The sequence below is a fragment of the Mustela nivalis genome (genome assembly GCF_964662115.1).
Source record: "Mustela nivalis genome assembly, chromosome: 17".
Taxonomy (NCBI): domain Eukaryota; kingdom Metazoa; phylum Chordata; class Mammalia; order Carnivora; family Mustelidae; genus Mustela; species Mustela nivalis.
Genome location: NC_139036.1, coordinates 10,877,944 through 10,893,687, shown reverse-complemented (window position 1 = coordinate 10,893,687; position 15,744 = coordinate 10,877,944). Strand labels below are relative to the sequence as shown.

At 38.4% G+C, this 15,744-nt stretch overlaps 1 protein-coding gene across 50 annotated transcripts in view; it reads right to left on the bottom strand.

The window, feature by feature from the left end:
• Window positions 1-15,744, bottom strand: part of NCOR1 (nuclear receptor corepressor 1) — a 154,052-nt gene that overhangs the window by 93,313 nt on the left and 44,995 nt on the right. For all 50 annotated transcript variants that reach the window (XM_082705704.1, XM_082705663.1, XM_082705668.1 and 47 more), the window contains exons 5-6: window positions 13,568-13,750; window positions 6,085-6,198 (exon numbers count right to left, since the gene is read on the bottom strand). In XM_082705704.1, coding sequence (XP_082561830.1) covers window positions 6,085-6,198; window positions 13,568-13,750 — 297 coding nt within the window. The remainder of the gene's footprint in view (window positions 1-6,084; window positions 6,199-13,567; window positions 13,751-15,744) is intronic.

Genomic DNA, 15,744 nt, shown 5'->3' with positions numbered 1-15,744 from the left:
TCTAGGGAGAGGGAATACAGAGTCACTATTAAAAACAAATCCCTCAACACTTCAAGTCATGTCTTTAATAAAAATTTAAGGGGCACCTGGGCAGCTCAGCCGTTAAACATCTCCCTTCCGCTCAGGTCATGATCTCAGGGTCCTGGGATCAAGTCCCGCATCAGGCTCCCTGCTCAGCAGGGAACCTGCTTTTCCCTGTCCTGCTTCCCCTGCTTGTGTTCCCTCTCTCACTGTGTCTCTGTCAATAAAATAAAATTTAAAAAACAAATTTTAAAACATAAAACACTATAAAGTTGCCTGGCTTACCACTGTTAGCCAAATTGATCTCTTGGAAGAAAAGCTTATAATGAGCTCATATTCTAGTTACAAGAAAACTTGGGTAATAACTGAATAGAGGAAACTACTAGTTTGAATTTCTCCAGTATTCAATAGTAAATAAATGCTGAATTTAATATTTTTTACTGTCCATTTTCAAAGTAAATTAATCTAAACCAATATGCTAACAGAAATTGTCCTTTCATAGACAAAATATAACAAATCAGAAGTTAAAGATATTTAAACTGGAATTACAGGACTACCAAATTTGTTAGTGGTTCTTTTTTTTTTTTTAAGATTTTATTTATTTATTTGACATAGAGAAATCACAAGTAGGCAAAGAGGCAGGCAAAGACAGAGAGGAGGAAGTAGGCTCCCTGTCAAGCAGAGAGCCCAATGCGGGACTCGATCCTAGGATCCTGAGATCATGTCCTGAGCCAGAGGCAGACGCTTAACCCACTAAGCCACCCAGGTGCCCCGTGTCAGTGGTTCTTAAGTTCCTCCCAAAGCATTCCCATTAGTAACAATGGCTTCCCATCCGCCGTGCAGACGAGCACCTCAATGTACTTGCTGCTGGGAAACTCTCCAGGGCTTCTGATTGTGACACACAATTGGGAATGGATATTAATCAGTATTTCCCAAGTGTAATGAAAAATGTTCCCTTAAAATAAATATTCTCCTTTTCATCTCATTTATCAACCAAAATCAATCCATCAAGTATTAATTTAGTATATACCGTGTGGAAAGAAATAGGAAGCGTTTAAGAAGCACAAAATACTGTAAAGCACTTTCCAAACTCCAAGAAACTAAAAAGGTTATTAAGATGAGAAATGAATACAGTAAAAAAGTCAAATATAAAACTATAAAAATCCATTAAGTTTGCAGAGCCGATCCTATTTCTATAGATCATTTAAAGGCAGGATTTGTCAACCTCGGCACTATTACCATTTTGGGCCCGATAGGTGTTCTAGGGGCTGTCCCATGCACTGGGAGATATTTAGCTGTATCCCACTAGATGCCAGTAGCACTCCACCTCTTCTCCAAGTTACAACAATCAAAGAAAGTCTCCAGTTGAGAACAACAAACCCAAGAAGTCAAAACAGAATGATCATAAAATTCAAATTGATTAGCTACAGACATATATTAAATAACACATAACATCATCACAGAGAAAAAATTGGGGAATATCTAGCACCTACAATTAACTTCCTCCAGACCCAACATGCAACAGTTTTTAAATTTATTTTCCTTTTTTTTTTTTAGTTTTCTTTTTAGTGATCTCTACATACAACCCCACGATCAAGACCCACACGCTCCACAGACTGAGCCGCCAAACACCCCTTAAATTTGCTTTCTCAAGGCACTCTGTATTAGCGTCTATACCAACTACAGGCAGGCTAAGTGGAACTGCCCACAAGTGACACTGAGAAACAAGGGAGTAAAATTATATTATATCAAATACTTACAAATATCCTAATACATAAAAACACTTGCCTTTTCAGAGCTAATTTTAAAGCCTGGCTTTTAAGATGATTGCAGACCCCAAGATTTTGGTTATGCAAACTTTTATTAAATATCTGACTTCATGTTGGCTTAACTGCTAAGAACAGTATTAACCTATCAAATTTGGCAGACAAAAATTTTAATTTAAAACCCTCACATTTCCATATTAAAATTTTTATCTTAAGTCTATAGACAGAGGTACTTGGTTCCTCAAACATGTCAGTATGTTCTATGTGCCAGGCACTGACTAGGCACTAAGAAAACAATGACAAGGAAGAGGAGTCTTGAAAACCTTCAAGGGAAAATGACAATGTGAGCAGGGTTGAAGTATGAGTGCACTTGTAAGACAGGACACGACAAGACACTGGAATGCCTGAAGGCAGGGGGAACATCCAGGGATAAAGGTATGAGCAGCTTCAGGGGAACATTCAAACCTAGCCTGGTAGGATAGCCTTCAAAAGGAGTACTGGGCCAATGGCCAGGCAGGCAGGCCTGTAAGCATGGAGAAAAAGTTTAGGCTATTCTGCAGAAAGTGGAAAACAATCAAAAGGTGTCAGGTTGGGTTTGTTTTTTTTTTAATATTTTATTTATTTATTTGATAAGAGATCACAAGTATGCCGAGAGGCAGAGAGAGAGAGAGAGAGAGAGAGGAGGAAGCAGGCTCCCCGCTGAGCAGAGAGCCCAATTCGGGGCTCGATCCCAGGACACTGAGATCATGACCTGAGCCGAAGGCAGAGGCTTTAACCCACTGAGCCACCCAAGCGCCCCAACAATCAAGAGGTTTTATTTGGAGAATAATATAAGGGCACTCAAACGTGAAGGACCGGTTAGAAAGAAAGAAGACTGAAGGAAGGACACTCACTATGTATGGGAGCGATGAGGACTCACATAAGCCACTGCCAAAGGAGGAAGAGAGAAGCCACTGACCAGACCACTACTTCGGAGGAAGGACTGATGCTCTTGACTAATGAACTAACTCTACGGTGTGGTGGAGAGGGAAACCGAGACCACCTGGACACTGGCCTAGGTGACCAGCGCTTGCTGGCACGAGGCATACTTTCTACCATTAATCCCTTTCTTTCTTGTGTTGTCACTTTAACTTGCAAATCATGCGATCAAAAAATAAACGCGTTATCTTTGAAAACCACTCTATGCACACCCTTTTCTATATGTATTAGAATTCTGAAATTAGAGCATTTATAAATATTTCTGGAACCGACAACGGGGAAGGGTAACAGCAAACTGAACTGTTAAAAATAGCCCGGGAAAAGAGTCTGTTTAGAGACGAAGTGAATCTCAGTGTAAGGTTTAAATATGATGCAAGACAATTTTTCTCTCAGGAAGCCAACTTTAAAATTAACAGTCACTTCTGGGTAGCTTTCCTCCTCCCACTAACTTTCTAAAGAAACGACGATGCCTAATACAAGATAATGGCCCCTATCTCCCAAGCCACATCAGGCTTCATCCCAACATGTAGACGGCTGCCAAACAGGGAACAAGAGAAACGTCCTCTTGCCCTCACCCATCTCTCCTTTCCTGTGGTGTTGAAGCAGATAAGGTCATTCATTAAAGCTAAGAAGGCCATGAAGGCCTGACAGAAGGCAGCACAGTGAGGCCGCAGTGAGACAGCCCAGGCCCCAGGCCTAGCTGCACTCCCCTGGCCTCCCCGCCAGGAGCCTCTGTGCAGCTCTTCAGAGCAGCAGCCGACTCAGAGCAAGGCAATAAAGAGGAGGAGTTGTGCAAAAAGATGATTTCTACGGCTACTCCCAGTTAAAAAGTCTTCATTATAAGAATACTACTATGAGAGGGGCGTCTGGGTGGCTGGGTGGGTTAAAGCCTCTACCTTCGGCTTGGGTCATGATCCCAGGGTCCTGGGATTGAGCCCCACATCGGGCTCTCTGCTTGGCGGGGAGCCTCCTTCCCCCCTCTCTCTGCCTGCCTCTCTGCCTACTTGTGATCTCTGTCTGTCAAATAAATAAATAAATCTTTTTTCTTTTTTTCTTTTCATTTTTTTTTTTTTTTTTTTTAAAGAAGAAGAAGAATACTAAGAGAGATTTCAAGTTCATGGGGCACCTGGGTGGCTCAGTGGGTTAAAGCCTCTGCCTTCAGCTCAGGTCATGATCCCAGGGTCCTGGGATCGAGCCCCACATCGGGCTCTCTGCTCATCAGGGAGCCTGCTTACCCCCGTCTCTCTGCCTGCCTCTCTGCCTACTTGTGATCTCTGTCAAATAAATAAAATCTTAAAAAAAAAAAAAAAAGTTTTCAAGTTCAGATGCTGTTCTATTCTTCACAGAACACAATACAAAACGGCACACACACACACACACACACACTAAAGTGGAAAGAAGAGGTCTGAGAGAACTGCTTTGTTTTGTTGCTGGGCCCCAAGAAACGTTTACTACACTAATTAATGAAAACATAGATATACAAAAGTTGAACACAAATTAAACTCTCCATCAGATCTTGTTCAATAGTTTTCAGTCCTCACATCCTAGTCGATCACAAATTCACAAGAAATGACAAGGCTAATTAAGAAATTCAATCAATTAATAAATATCGCTAAATTCAATTTCTTTAAAAACTGACTCAAACTAAGAAGTCAAAATTTTACTCTATATGATTCTTTTCCACTATTAGCTCTAATCCTTTTATCTCTGAGGTCCTAAACTGGCCATGAAACCCATCAGCCCACAAAAGGATTTTATTGCTCTAAAGAATATATTTTTTTAAGATTTTATTTATTTATTTGTCACAGAGAGAGAGAGATCACAGGTAGGCAGAGCGGCAGGTGGGGGGGGGGGGGAGAGCAGGCTCCCCCGTGATGAGAAAGCCCGATGTAGGGCTTGATCCCAGGACCTTGAGATCATGACCTGAATCGAAGGCAGATGCTTAACCCACTGAGCCACCTAGGCCCCCAAGAGTACTTTTTTAAAAGCAGGAGATTCCCATAAAACACCACGCTCCTGGCTTTCCTGAAACAGGGAGCAGCTGTCAACCTTGGAACCTTCGGCCACATTCCTGCTTGACCAGAGTCACTGATCCTCCAGGAAAGCCACAAGGCTGTCCTCGTCACTTGCTTTATGTACAGTTCATTCTCACTGGATACATCTTCAAACAGATCTTCAAGGAGATTGCTCTGTCCATTCAATAAACTGGACTGGTTTTGAACCCAGGCAAAAATAACGTTAAATGCCCATATTTTTACCTGTCTCTGACAGGAAAAATATCCTATTATATCCTATTATATATCTGCTGACTTTCAGTTACCTATCTATATACATACACGTATATCTGGTCTAAGATCATTCCCATAAATGTGTATGTAATAATTAATTGACAGTTGCCTTTCTTAAAGCCAATCTCCTTTGGGAACTGGGCTACTGTAAAGTTATAGGTTGCCTGTGTAAGACGTACTGATTCTGATGACTCCACTCACTACAAAGAAAACCAGTTAAAGCAACAATGTCAACCTCTACCTTATGACCATCTTTAGCTAAGAGGCCTATTCTCTCCCATAGTACTTAAAGCATATTCTTCTTTAGACTGGGAACTTCTAAAAGCCCAATGTTAAGGAGCTCTGTGGGAAAGTTTTCTTTATATTAAGATGAAATCCATTTCCCTTTAACTGCTAGTTCCTGGTCTGGATTCCAGCCAAAAACTAACTTGACATCACAAAATTTTTCACAGAATTGACGCCTGACTTTCCTAAATCGATGAGTACTTTTAATTACAAGTATAAAAGAAGAAATTTTCTTAAAGCAAAAAAGCAAAGTCTACCTAAAGGTCAATGGCCTCACATTTTATAACTAAAATTCAAACTACAGCCCAGCTATCAATTCTAAGCTAACAACGCAAGTCCTTTCTACATCCGATGGACCCATCTCTCATAGGATGACATCAGTATTTGGCATCAAATTATCCTTTATAAAGTGAAAAACTACAGAATGGCTTGTTTTGTATTATGTGCTACGAACTTACTTGCCAATTTTGTATGACAGGAGAGAGATACAGCTGATAAAATTATATTCTCATTAAATAATACTTATGCAATATACTATATAAAATATTAATTTAAGATACACCTATCAACTTTTCTTCAATCTCTAAGGAAAAAAAAATCAAGCTTTAAAGTTGAAGAACATTAAAAATTATGACAGAAAACAGGTCTTAATACAATTAACATTACCACAGAACATACTGATAACTAAAAAAGGCACAGCCAAGTGCTTTTACAGGCCTGTGCTGTAAGAAATGGCATGAGCTTACCCGATTCTCATCATAAATAATTTGGACGATACTGCGGTGTTTCTGCTCCACAGGAGGAGGGGACACAGGCTTCTCAGGCTCAGGAGGTTTAGCTGCTTCTTCTTCCAGCTGTTGCTAAGAGACCCAGAAAAAAAGAATCAGGCATCTGATGCAGTCACCCCTCTCCGTAATTAATCGCCAGAGATAACACATGCTACTGAGCAATTCTATGGGATAATCTTCTAATCTGCTAGGTCTAAAGAACCCAAGGTTTCTAACAAATTCAATCAGATTTATTTTGACTAAGAACTAAATAATAACATAATTATTAGAGAAATCCTTTTGTATTTTAATTCGATCCATTTAAAAGCAAAATCATAAGAAAAGCTAAAACATACAAAAACTACCCCCATAGACTTCCATCACAATGACCTTTTTGTAGCACAGGAAAACACTTTTCTATGTTACAGATAAAGTGTATGCGCTAATGTCTGGTAGGAAGAGCCTCGTGGCATGATTACAGACTCATCCTTAACTCAGAACAGCACCATGTGTAGCACCCCCAGCCAACCTTTATATTTTGCAATCAAGAGGAACTGGCAAAACTACAACTTTGTGTACAACGGCAAAACAAAAAGTGATCAGCATCGCTCTGCCTGGGGTTGAGCCTCAGGGTCACCCCTTTCAAGTGGTAGCATCCTGAGATCCTTTCTAAGTCTTACTACAATCCTGAACAAGTACATAAACCACTCACTCATATGTAAGGCAGGAATATGAATTAATCCTTTCTACCACAAAGATTTCTGAGAAGATTAAATAACTCGGTATGTATGAAGCACATTACAACTATAAAAGTTCAGTAAATATTACCTACAATTATTACTGAACCGAGAAGGGACTTTGCTTGGTTCACTGCTTTTTATTTTTCAGCACTTAAGCCAGGGCATGATACCTAGTAAATGCTCAACACAGAGCCTTGTGAGTTTACTGCCTAAGATGACAGTAAAGACACTGGGTAAATATGTTACATCTACTAAAGCCTAGAGGAAAAAATATCTGTACTATTCAGCTGACAGTCAAGACTCCTAGTCACGTAGGTTGGACCATAGCCAACCTAAAGATAAAATGCCTCCAAGAGACAAGCTTCAAGGACCACCTTGGAATTCAAAGTACTTTTGCAGGCTGCTATCTAAGGAAGCAAAAGACAGATATTTGGAGCTACGAAGTCATTTTTATGGAATTGAGTTCTTCAACCATTCACTTTCTTTCCTTTGTTCAGAGGGCCTTCTTTTAGGATCCTTGTTAAACAGGTATGGAGAAAGGAATAAACAAGCTTCCAGAAATCACATTTTGTTCTTAGTCTGGACAAAACTACTGTAAAAGAAAGACTAAAAGCAAAAACAAAACAAAAAACAAACTCTCCTCACTTATTTGTCCTTTTACATGAACTTTAAAATAATTTTGCAAATTTAAAAATACTTAGAATTTTTACCAAAATTGTATAAAACATATACAATTATATAAATTAATGATGTTCACATTCTTTCAATTATTAATACTGTGTTGCTCTGCATCTTTGGTATATTTGTTTACTCAAGTTGCCCTTTATATTCCTCAATAAAATTTGCAGCCCATAAATATACATATATATCATAAAGGTCATACAACGTATTTCGTTATTTTTAATTATTAGTGGTTTACACATTACTGAGCATTTACTATATGCACATATCATACAACCATCACATCATTTTGATATTATTAGCAGTATTACTACTATATCACAAGTGGAGAAACTAATGACCAACTCAGCAGAATCAGACCCACTGATACTTAAAAGAATTGTCAGGCATATTATTATAAACTTATTAACAAGACTCAAATAAGAGATGGCTGAACATTTTTTTTAAAGCAAGGTAATATTTTTTACATGATGAGATTTAAAAATTAGCCTAAGAGAAATGAAAGCAATAAAAACATAACTGAAATTGAAGACATATTTGACAGATTAGATGTAACTGAAAAGAGAAATGCAAACAGATAAACAGAAATGAACAAATTGCCCATAATTAAGCCCCAAGAAGCAACAACTGGGAAAGAAAAAACAATGAAGAAACAGAAGACAAGAATGTAAGATGTTACACCTAACAGGAATTTCAGGAGATAACAATGAAACCATAGAAAAAGATTTTCTTGAGAAAAAAAAAAAAAAAAAGATAAAATAGCTTAGAATTTTCCAGAACTGATTAAAAACTCCCAACACATTCGAGAAGCCCGAAGTGTTGTAATGACACTGGGTATTAAGTAAGGCTAATCAATCACATACCTATATACCCCTGAAACAAATAATATATTATATTTTAATTAATGGAATTTAAATTTAAATTTAAAAAAAAAGCAGCAGCTCAATGAGTCTTAAGCTGGACAGATTTAAAAACAAAAACCCATCCCTAATACATCAGACTATACACAAAACAAAACAAATTAGAGTAAGGGTTGGTGTCTTAAGAGTGGAGGCCAGAAGACAGTGTGCTGGGACAAAAGTAACACCAAACGAATAAAAATATCTTTCACAAAACAGGCATAAATGAAAGACATTTAAGTCACAACAACCGAATACTTAATCTGCCAATGAACCGAATCTCACTAAAGAAAATTCTGAAGGATATTCTTCAAGCAGAAGCATATACCCCCAAACGGGAGATCTGTGTTGAGAGAAGGAACGATGAGCAAATATGAACGACAAACACATGGGTAAAGCTAAATGAGCACTGACTGTATAAAATAAAGTCTTTGGTGGTTGAAATAAAACAAGGAAAAACTAAATATATGACGAAAGTAGCACAAAAGCTACGAGAAAAGAGAAAGAAATTGAGAAGTTCTATACCCTCAATACTTCTCAAGAAGAGAGTTAAGGTACTAATTAGCTTTAGGCTTCAAGTTAAACTGGCAGGGGTGGGGAGGAGCCACAATAAACAAAAAAAAATACTGGGTAAAATCCAAAGCAATGGGGTAGAAAAATATGTAGTGAAACAAATAATCAATCCAAGAGAAGGATTAGAAAAAACAAACGAGAATACCGAATTCAAGCATAGAAAAGGACAAATAGTATAAAATAGTTAAAAATAATTGAGGGTATTACCAATTGTCATAATCAGGTTAAAAGAACCAAATTATCCTGTGGAAAGATAGGTTGTCAAAACCAGGTAAAAAAACAATCCAGTTATTTACCTACATAAGAGATATACCTTAAATATAAAAGCACAGAAAATAAAAGGAAAAAGGGGGCCCAAGTGACTCAGCTGGTTAAGTATGACTCTTGATCTCAGGGTTATGAATTCAAGCCCCTCCCAGCTCTGTGCTGGGTGTGGAGACTACTTCTAAAACAAAAAATTCCCAACATTTTGGGGTGCCAGGGTGGTTGAGTCAGTTAAGTGTCCAACTCTTGATTTCAGCTCAGGCCACAATCTCAGGGTCATGAGATCAAGCCCCATGTGGGAATCTGTGCTGCATGTGGAACCTACTTGGGATTTTCTTCTCCCTCTGCTCCCCCATCCCTCGCCAAAAAAACAAAAAAAAAAAAAAAAAAAAAAAGGAAAGGAAAAAGAGGAAGAAAAAAGATAAACGTCAATAGCAACCAAAAGAATGCTGATCTCATTACATCAGTATCACGCAGAACAAATTTTACAGCAAAAAGCATTAGGAGAAATAGAATGTCATTACCTTATAATAGAAGGTTTCACTCACCAGAAAAATAACAACTGTAAACGTGTATACACCATCATGACCTGAGCTGAAGGCAGATGCTTAACCGACTAGGCGACTCAGGCATCCCACTATGAAGCTTTTAAAAGGACAATATAGCTCTCTCTCTGCCTGCCTCTCTGCCAACTTGTGATCTCTCTCTGTCAAATAAATAATAAAAAAATCTTTAAAAAAAAAAAAAAAAAAGGGTGCCTGGGTGGCCAAGTGGGTTAAGCCGCTGCCTTCAGCTCAGGTCATGATCTCAGGGTCCTGGGATCGAGTCCCGCATCCGGCTCTCTGCTCGGCAGGGAGCCTGCTTCCTCCTCTCTCTCTCTCTGCCTGCCTCTCTGCCAACTTGTGATCTCTCTCTGTCAAATAAATAATAAAAAAATCTCTAAAAAAAAAAAAAGGACAATATAGTTAACTGATCCCAGGGCAGTCTTATGTAAGATCTAAACAAATTCTACTCACCAAAAAACACAATTAGGCTCAAAGACCTAAATCTAAGAGCTAAAACAATAAAATTTACAGTTGAAAAAAATAAAATTTACAGAAAACACAGGAATCAATCCTTGCTGCTTTTAGATTACGCAATGGTTTCCTAGATAGGAGACCAAAATCTCAAGTAATGAAAGAAAAAATAAACGGGGCTTCAACACAAGTAAAAACTTTCGGCCCTGGTGTGATTCGGTTCTACACGGCTGTTCCCTGTAACGGGAGTCTTTATTTCCAGCTGCCCTCTCTCCCATATAAGATTCCCACTCCAAAAAAGGTTCAGTGGACAAGGACATGAGCCCCTGTGTGGCCCCAGAAGTATCTTCTCAGTTGTGAGGCCAACAAGGGCCAAAGAGTATCATTTTAAAGTGGATATTGATGAAAATGAACATGAGTTACCTTTAAGAATGGTCGGTTTGGGGGCTGATGCAAAAGTTGAATTGCACACTGTTAAAGCAGAGGCAATGAATTATGAAGGCAGTCCAACTAAAGAACACTGGCAACTTTGAGAACATCTGTACAGCCAATGGTTTCCCCTGGGGGCTCTGAAATAACACCACCTGTGATCTAAATGTGGTCCAGGTCCTGTACGTGTGGACAGCACCTAGCAGCTGTGGAGGAAGACGAAGAGTCAGAAGATGAAGGTGTGAAACTCCACAGCATATCTGGAAAGTGATCTGCCCCTGTAACTGACAGCAAGTTTCCATAGAAAAAAAGTGAAACTGGCTGATGAGAATGAGGAAGCTGAAGAAAAAGCTCCAGTGAAGAAATCTATACTTGATTCTCCAGTCAAAAAGGCATTAAAAAAAAAAAAAAAATCAAGCCAGAATGGAAAGACTCAAAACCATTAACTCCAAGATCAAAAGGTCACAAATCCTTTAAAAAAGGAGGAAGAAAAACGTCCTAAAACAGCAAAAGGATCTATTTCTGTAGAAGACATTAAAGCAAAAATGCAAGCAAGTCTAGAAAAAGCACGCTGAACGGTCCTGGTAAATTAAGCCCAAAGATGGGGAGAGGAAAAAGAGAGACAAATATAGTCCATACTGAAAATCAACAATCTAGACGAAAGTCTTCTATTTTAATTTCAATCCCCGTTCCTGGTTTGCCACCCACCCACACCCCCTTCCAGGCTGGAAGCAATCTCCCTCCTGACTTCCCAAAGCACTTTCATCTGACTGCTCTGATCCAAGGAACCTTATACTTCGTTCTCTGTTACTTGTGCATTTGACTCACCTCTTTGACCATGTTTTATCACCTTTGTATCTCCCTAGCTGCTCAATAAATACTTACATGAATCAAGTAAGAGGGGGGAAAAACCCCTTTTGTACACCAATGGATACTATCAGGAAAGTGAAAAGACAACTCACAGAATGAGAGAAAATATCTGCAAATCACATGTCTGAGTGTCCAGAATATATAAAGAACTCTTACAACTCAACCATAAAAAGACAAATAACCCAACGAAAAAATGGGACCAGAATCTGGATAGTTCTCTAAAAAAAATATACAAAAGGCCAACAAGCGCATGAAAAGCCATTCATCCTTAATCATGAAGGAAATTAAAATCAAAACCACAATGAGATTCCACTTCACATTGAGTAGGATGGCTATCAAACAAACACACAAACATGTTGACAAAGAAGTAGAGAAAATGGAGCCATCCCTCATACACAGTTGGTGGAAGCATGAAATGGTGCAGTCACTGTGGTAAACATTCTCATGGTTCCTCAAAAATTGAAACACAGATTTACCATATGACCCAGCAATTTCACTCCTAGATATATATCCAAGAGAACTGAAAAAAATAATGGTCACACAAAAACTAGTACATGAATGTCACAGCAGCATGATTCATAACTACGAAAAACAGCCAAAAAGTGAACACAGGGGCGCCTGGGTGGCTCAGTGGGTTAAGCCTCTGCCTTCAGCTCAGGTCATGATCTCAGGGTCCTGGTATCAAGCCCCACATCGGCCTCTCTGCTTGGCAGGGAGCCTGCTCCCCCCCCCCCCTCTCTGCCTGCCTCTCTGCCTACTTCTGATCTCTGTTAAATAAATAAATAAAATCTTAAAAAAAAAAAAATTTTTAAAAAGTGAACACAACCCAAATGTCTATCACCTGATGAATGAAAGAACAACACATAGCATATCCATGAAGTATGATTTTATTCAGCCATAAAAAGGAATGAAATACTGATACAAAATATAACATGGGTGAATCCTGAAAACATGCTAAAAGAACGAACACACAAAAAGTCACATATTATATGATTCTATTGACCTGAAATGTCCAGAGAAAAATCTATATAGACACAGAACAGATTAGTGGGTTGCCAGGGGCTGGGGGAGGGAGGGTAGAAGGTAACTGCTAACAGATATTCAGTTTCTCTTTCTTATTTTTTTGGTTTCTTTTTGAAGTGATAAAAATGTTCTAGAATTACATAGTGGTGATAGTAGCACAACTTTATGAATACATTAAAAGTCACTGAAATTGTATACTTTAAAAGGATTAACATTATGGTATTTGAATTTATTTCAATTAAAAAAAAAAAACCTTACTCATCCCATCCCCAAAAAGCACAATGACAAGCCACAAATGAGCTAGCTGCCATACACGTAAGTGACAAGAGACTTTAGGAAATAGTAAAATTAAGAAAATGACAAAATAACAATCCACGTAAGGGAACACCAATAACTCATAAACAAACAACAATAAGCTCTCATTCCTAAAACGGAAATGTAACGTAAAATCTCAGTGAGAGCTATTTCACATCCAGCTGAAACAAATGACCAGGTGAAAACAAGCATATGCACAAATGAACTTGTAAGGCCGTGGTGGGAATGCAGAACCGAGCTGCCATTTTAGCAAGTTCGGTATCATCTAATACATGCAAAGATGCACATACACTCCAGCCAAGCAATGCCATTCTTGTGCCAGTGCCCTAGAAAATTGGTTTAAACATGAACCAAAAACACAGCACCACAGTATCAAATAGCAGCAAACCACGAAAACCCCTCCAGTAAGATCAAAAACAGAACGGACAACAAGATTTGCTCTCTGTAATGAGAAAAAACAGCAGGGAAAATGAGTGAATACAACTAAGGAAACTAAGAGCAAAAAAAAAAAAAAAAGTAAGCCACAATACACGAGACATGATTCCACGTACAAAAAGTTGAAAGCTATGTAAAACTCAACATTAGCTTCGTTAGAAAGACAAACATACATTCTCAGAACATCAATAAAAGACCAGTAAAATCAAACACTTACTTGTTTCTTTTTCAGTTTAAGGATCTGCTGTTCTACTTTTGCAATTTCTCGATCTACACGATCCATACTCTGTATTAACTCTTCCTTTGAAAGTTTTGAAGGTGAAGCATTTTGATCATCTCCACAGGGTTGCCCAGAGATTGGAGAGGATGGAGCTTCATGTTTGCCTCCAAATGCTGGATCCTTTAGAGGAGAAAATCAATAATTAATTCCTCGCTAATAGCCAGTATCAGTGTGAAGATTCACTTAACTGAGAAAGTCCATTTGAAAACACAGCAGAGCCGTGTATGCTAGCTAGTACATGGCTGGTGTCCGGAAGGAGCAATTTTCACACACGCACATGGGCAACACACCCTACTGACCTCTATACCACTTTCATAGATAGTGTAGACGTATCGTTCACTATTTTGAATATCTTTAAAGCTACACAGAATGAGGTGGCTGAGAGGCCAAACAGCCTTTAGTTAAGGCTTCAGTGAGATTATACAGAGTATCTGGGGAAATAATAATGCAATCGTAACAAAGGAAGATACCAATTTCTTAATCATTTCCTTACAATGGTTCTTCAAAAGGTCTGAACTTATAGGCTAGGAAAACTACAAACTCCATGTGAAATCTTGTACCCACCCAACTTAGAAGTTATGATATGCCCAACTGTTCCCAACAAAAAGTTTTCAGACTTTCCAGTGGCCAAGAATTAGATACAGAAATGACCTAGGAACTTCTGCTGCTACTAACACCTAGACCTACCCTTATATAGGGCAACCAAGCCTGCCCACACTACAGCACACATAAGATCTCTTAACCCAATATGTCAGCCGTTCTACCTCCAAATCAGAGAGAGAATTATAGCACAAGGAAAACCCCTCCACACAAAACCTACCACCCTGTCCACACACACACACACAAACACACACAGAGTTTATTAATTTCCAGTCTAAGGTGAAGATATAAGCAATACTGTAAAGCAGATGAATGTTAGATTAAGGTACTCGTTTTCTCCAAGCTATAAGAAGCCTAGGATGAGCATAGTTCAAAGGACTATGGAGCCCTAAATGTATTAAATAACAATTAAGTAACTGGGAAATCAGCAGTTCTAACCAAGAATGCACATAACTGTACCAGGATGGTTGTTCCAAAAGACCCTGGAACAGAGATTTCAGCTAAAATATGTGTATTCCTGAAAAATATCATATTCTATAATAACATAAATCTAAGATTTCTGGGGAAAACGGGATTATGGCTATTATTTAAAACCCGTACAACTTTGTCAGCAGAGCACTAACAAAAACATGAATAATTCTGATAGAAGTAATAATACAAGTGAGCTCCAGAATCAGCTGCAATCAGCCTACAGTCAGTCTTTGCTAGCTTTACACCGAGTGGTCCGTGCTTCTGTTGTGAAGATGTAAATCCTTGAGGTCATTTGCTTCCAACAGAAAACAGTATGTTTCATCAAAATAAAAAATCCAATTCAGGGTATCTTTATCAACCTTTATCAACCTTTAAAAACAAAAAATACAGGAGATAATATCGTTATGGTTTCTTTTCAACACTTGAATCTGCACTAGGTTAGCTTAAAGTGAAACACAGAGCTGTTCTTGAATGCACTAATTTTCAAATCTTCTTAAGGTCTTCAGACATCATGAAGGCTACTTCTTGTAATTATGAAACAGCTTAATCCTGAGAGCTCTGAAACATTAACGTGCAGAAAAAAAAACATTCAAAAACCACCAAGGCTTCATGTTATATTAAAACATTCTCCTACCATATGCATATGAGTTCATTTGTGTTACAGAACACGTATATAGCAAAGCAGATTATATTTCAATTCTGCACATTTTTGAAATGTTCCTCAGGTGATCTGAGACATGCCCTAAGAACTATTGCAAAGCAGTATTATCCACTGATTTTCATTTTAGTTAAATATCTAACCCAAAAAACAATTCCTTGAGTGCCTACTATATTATATGATAGGCACTAGGTAGAAAGGGGAACAAAACAGACACAAGGCTCGCCCTCATGGAGTTTATAATCTTGTGCTGGAACATACTGCTAGCTATTTTGGGAAAGGAGTTAGATTCCTACCTCACATCTTCTATCACAACAAAAGCCAAATAGCAGCAAACATTTAACGAGATTTATTAGCAAATTTCAGGGAGCCCCAAACAAACAAA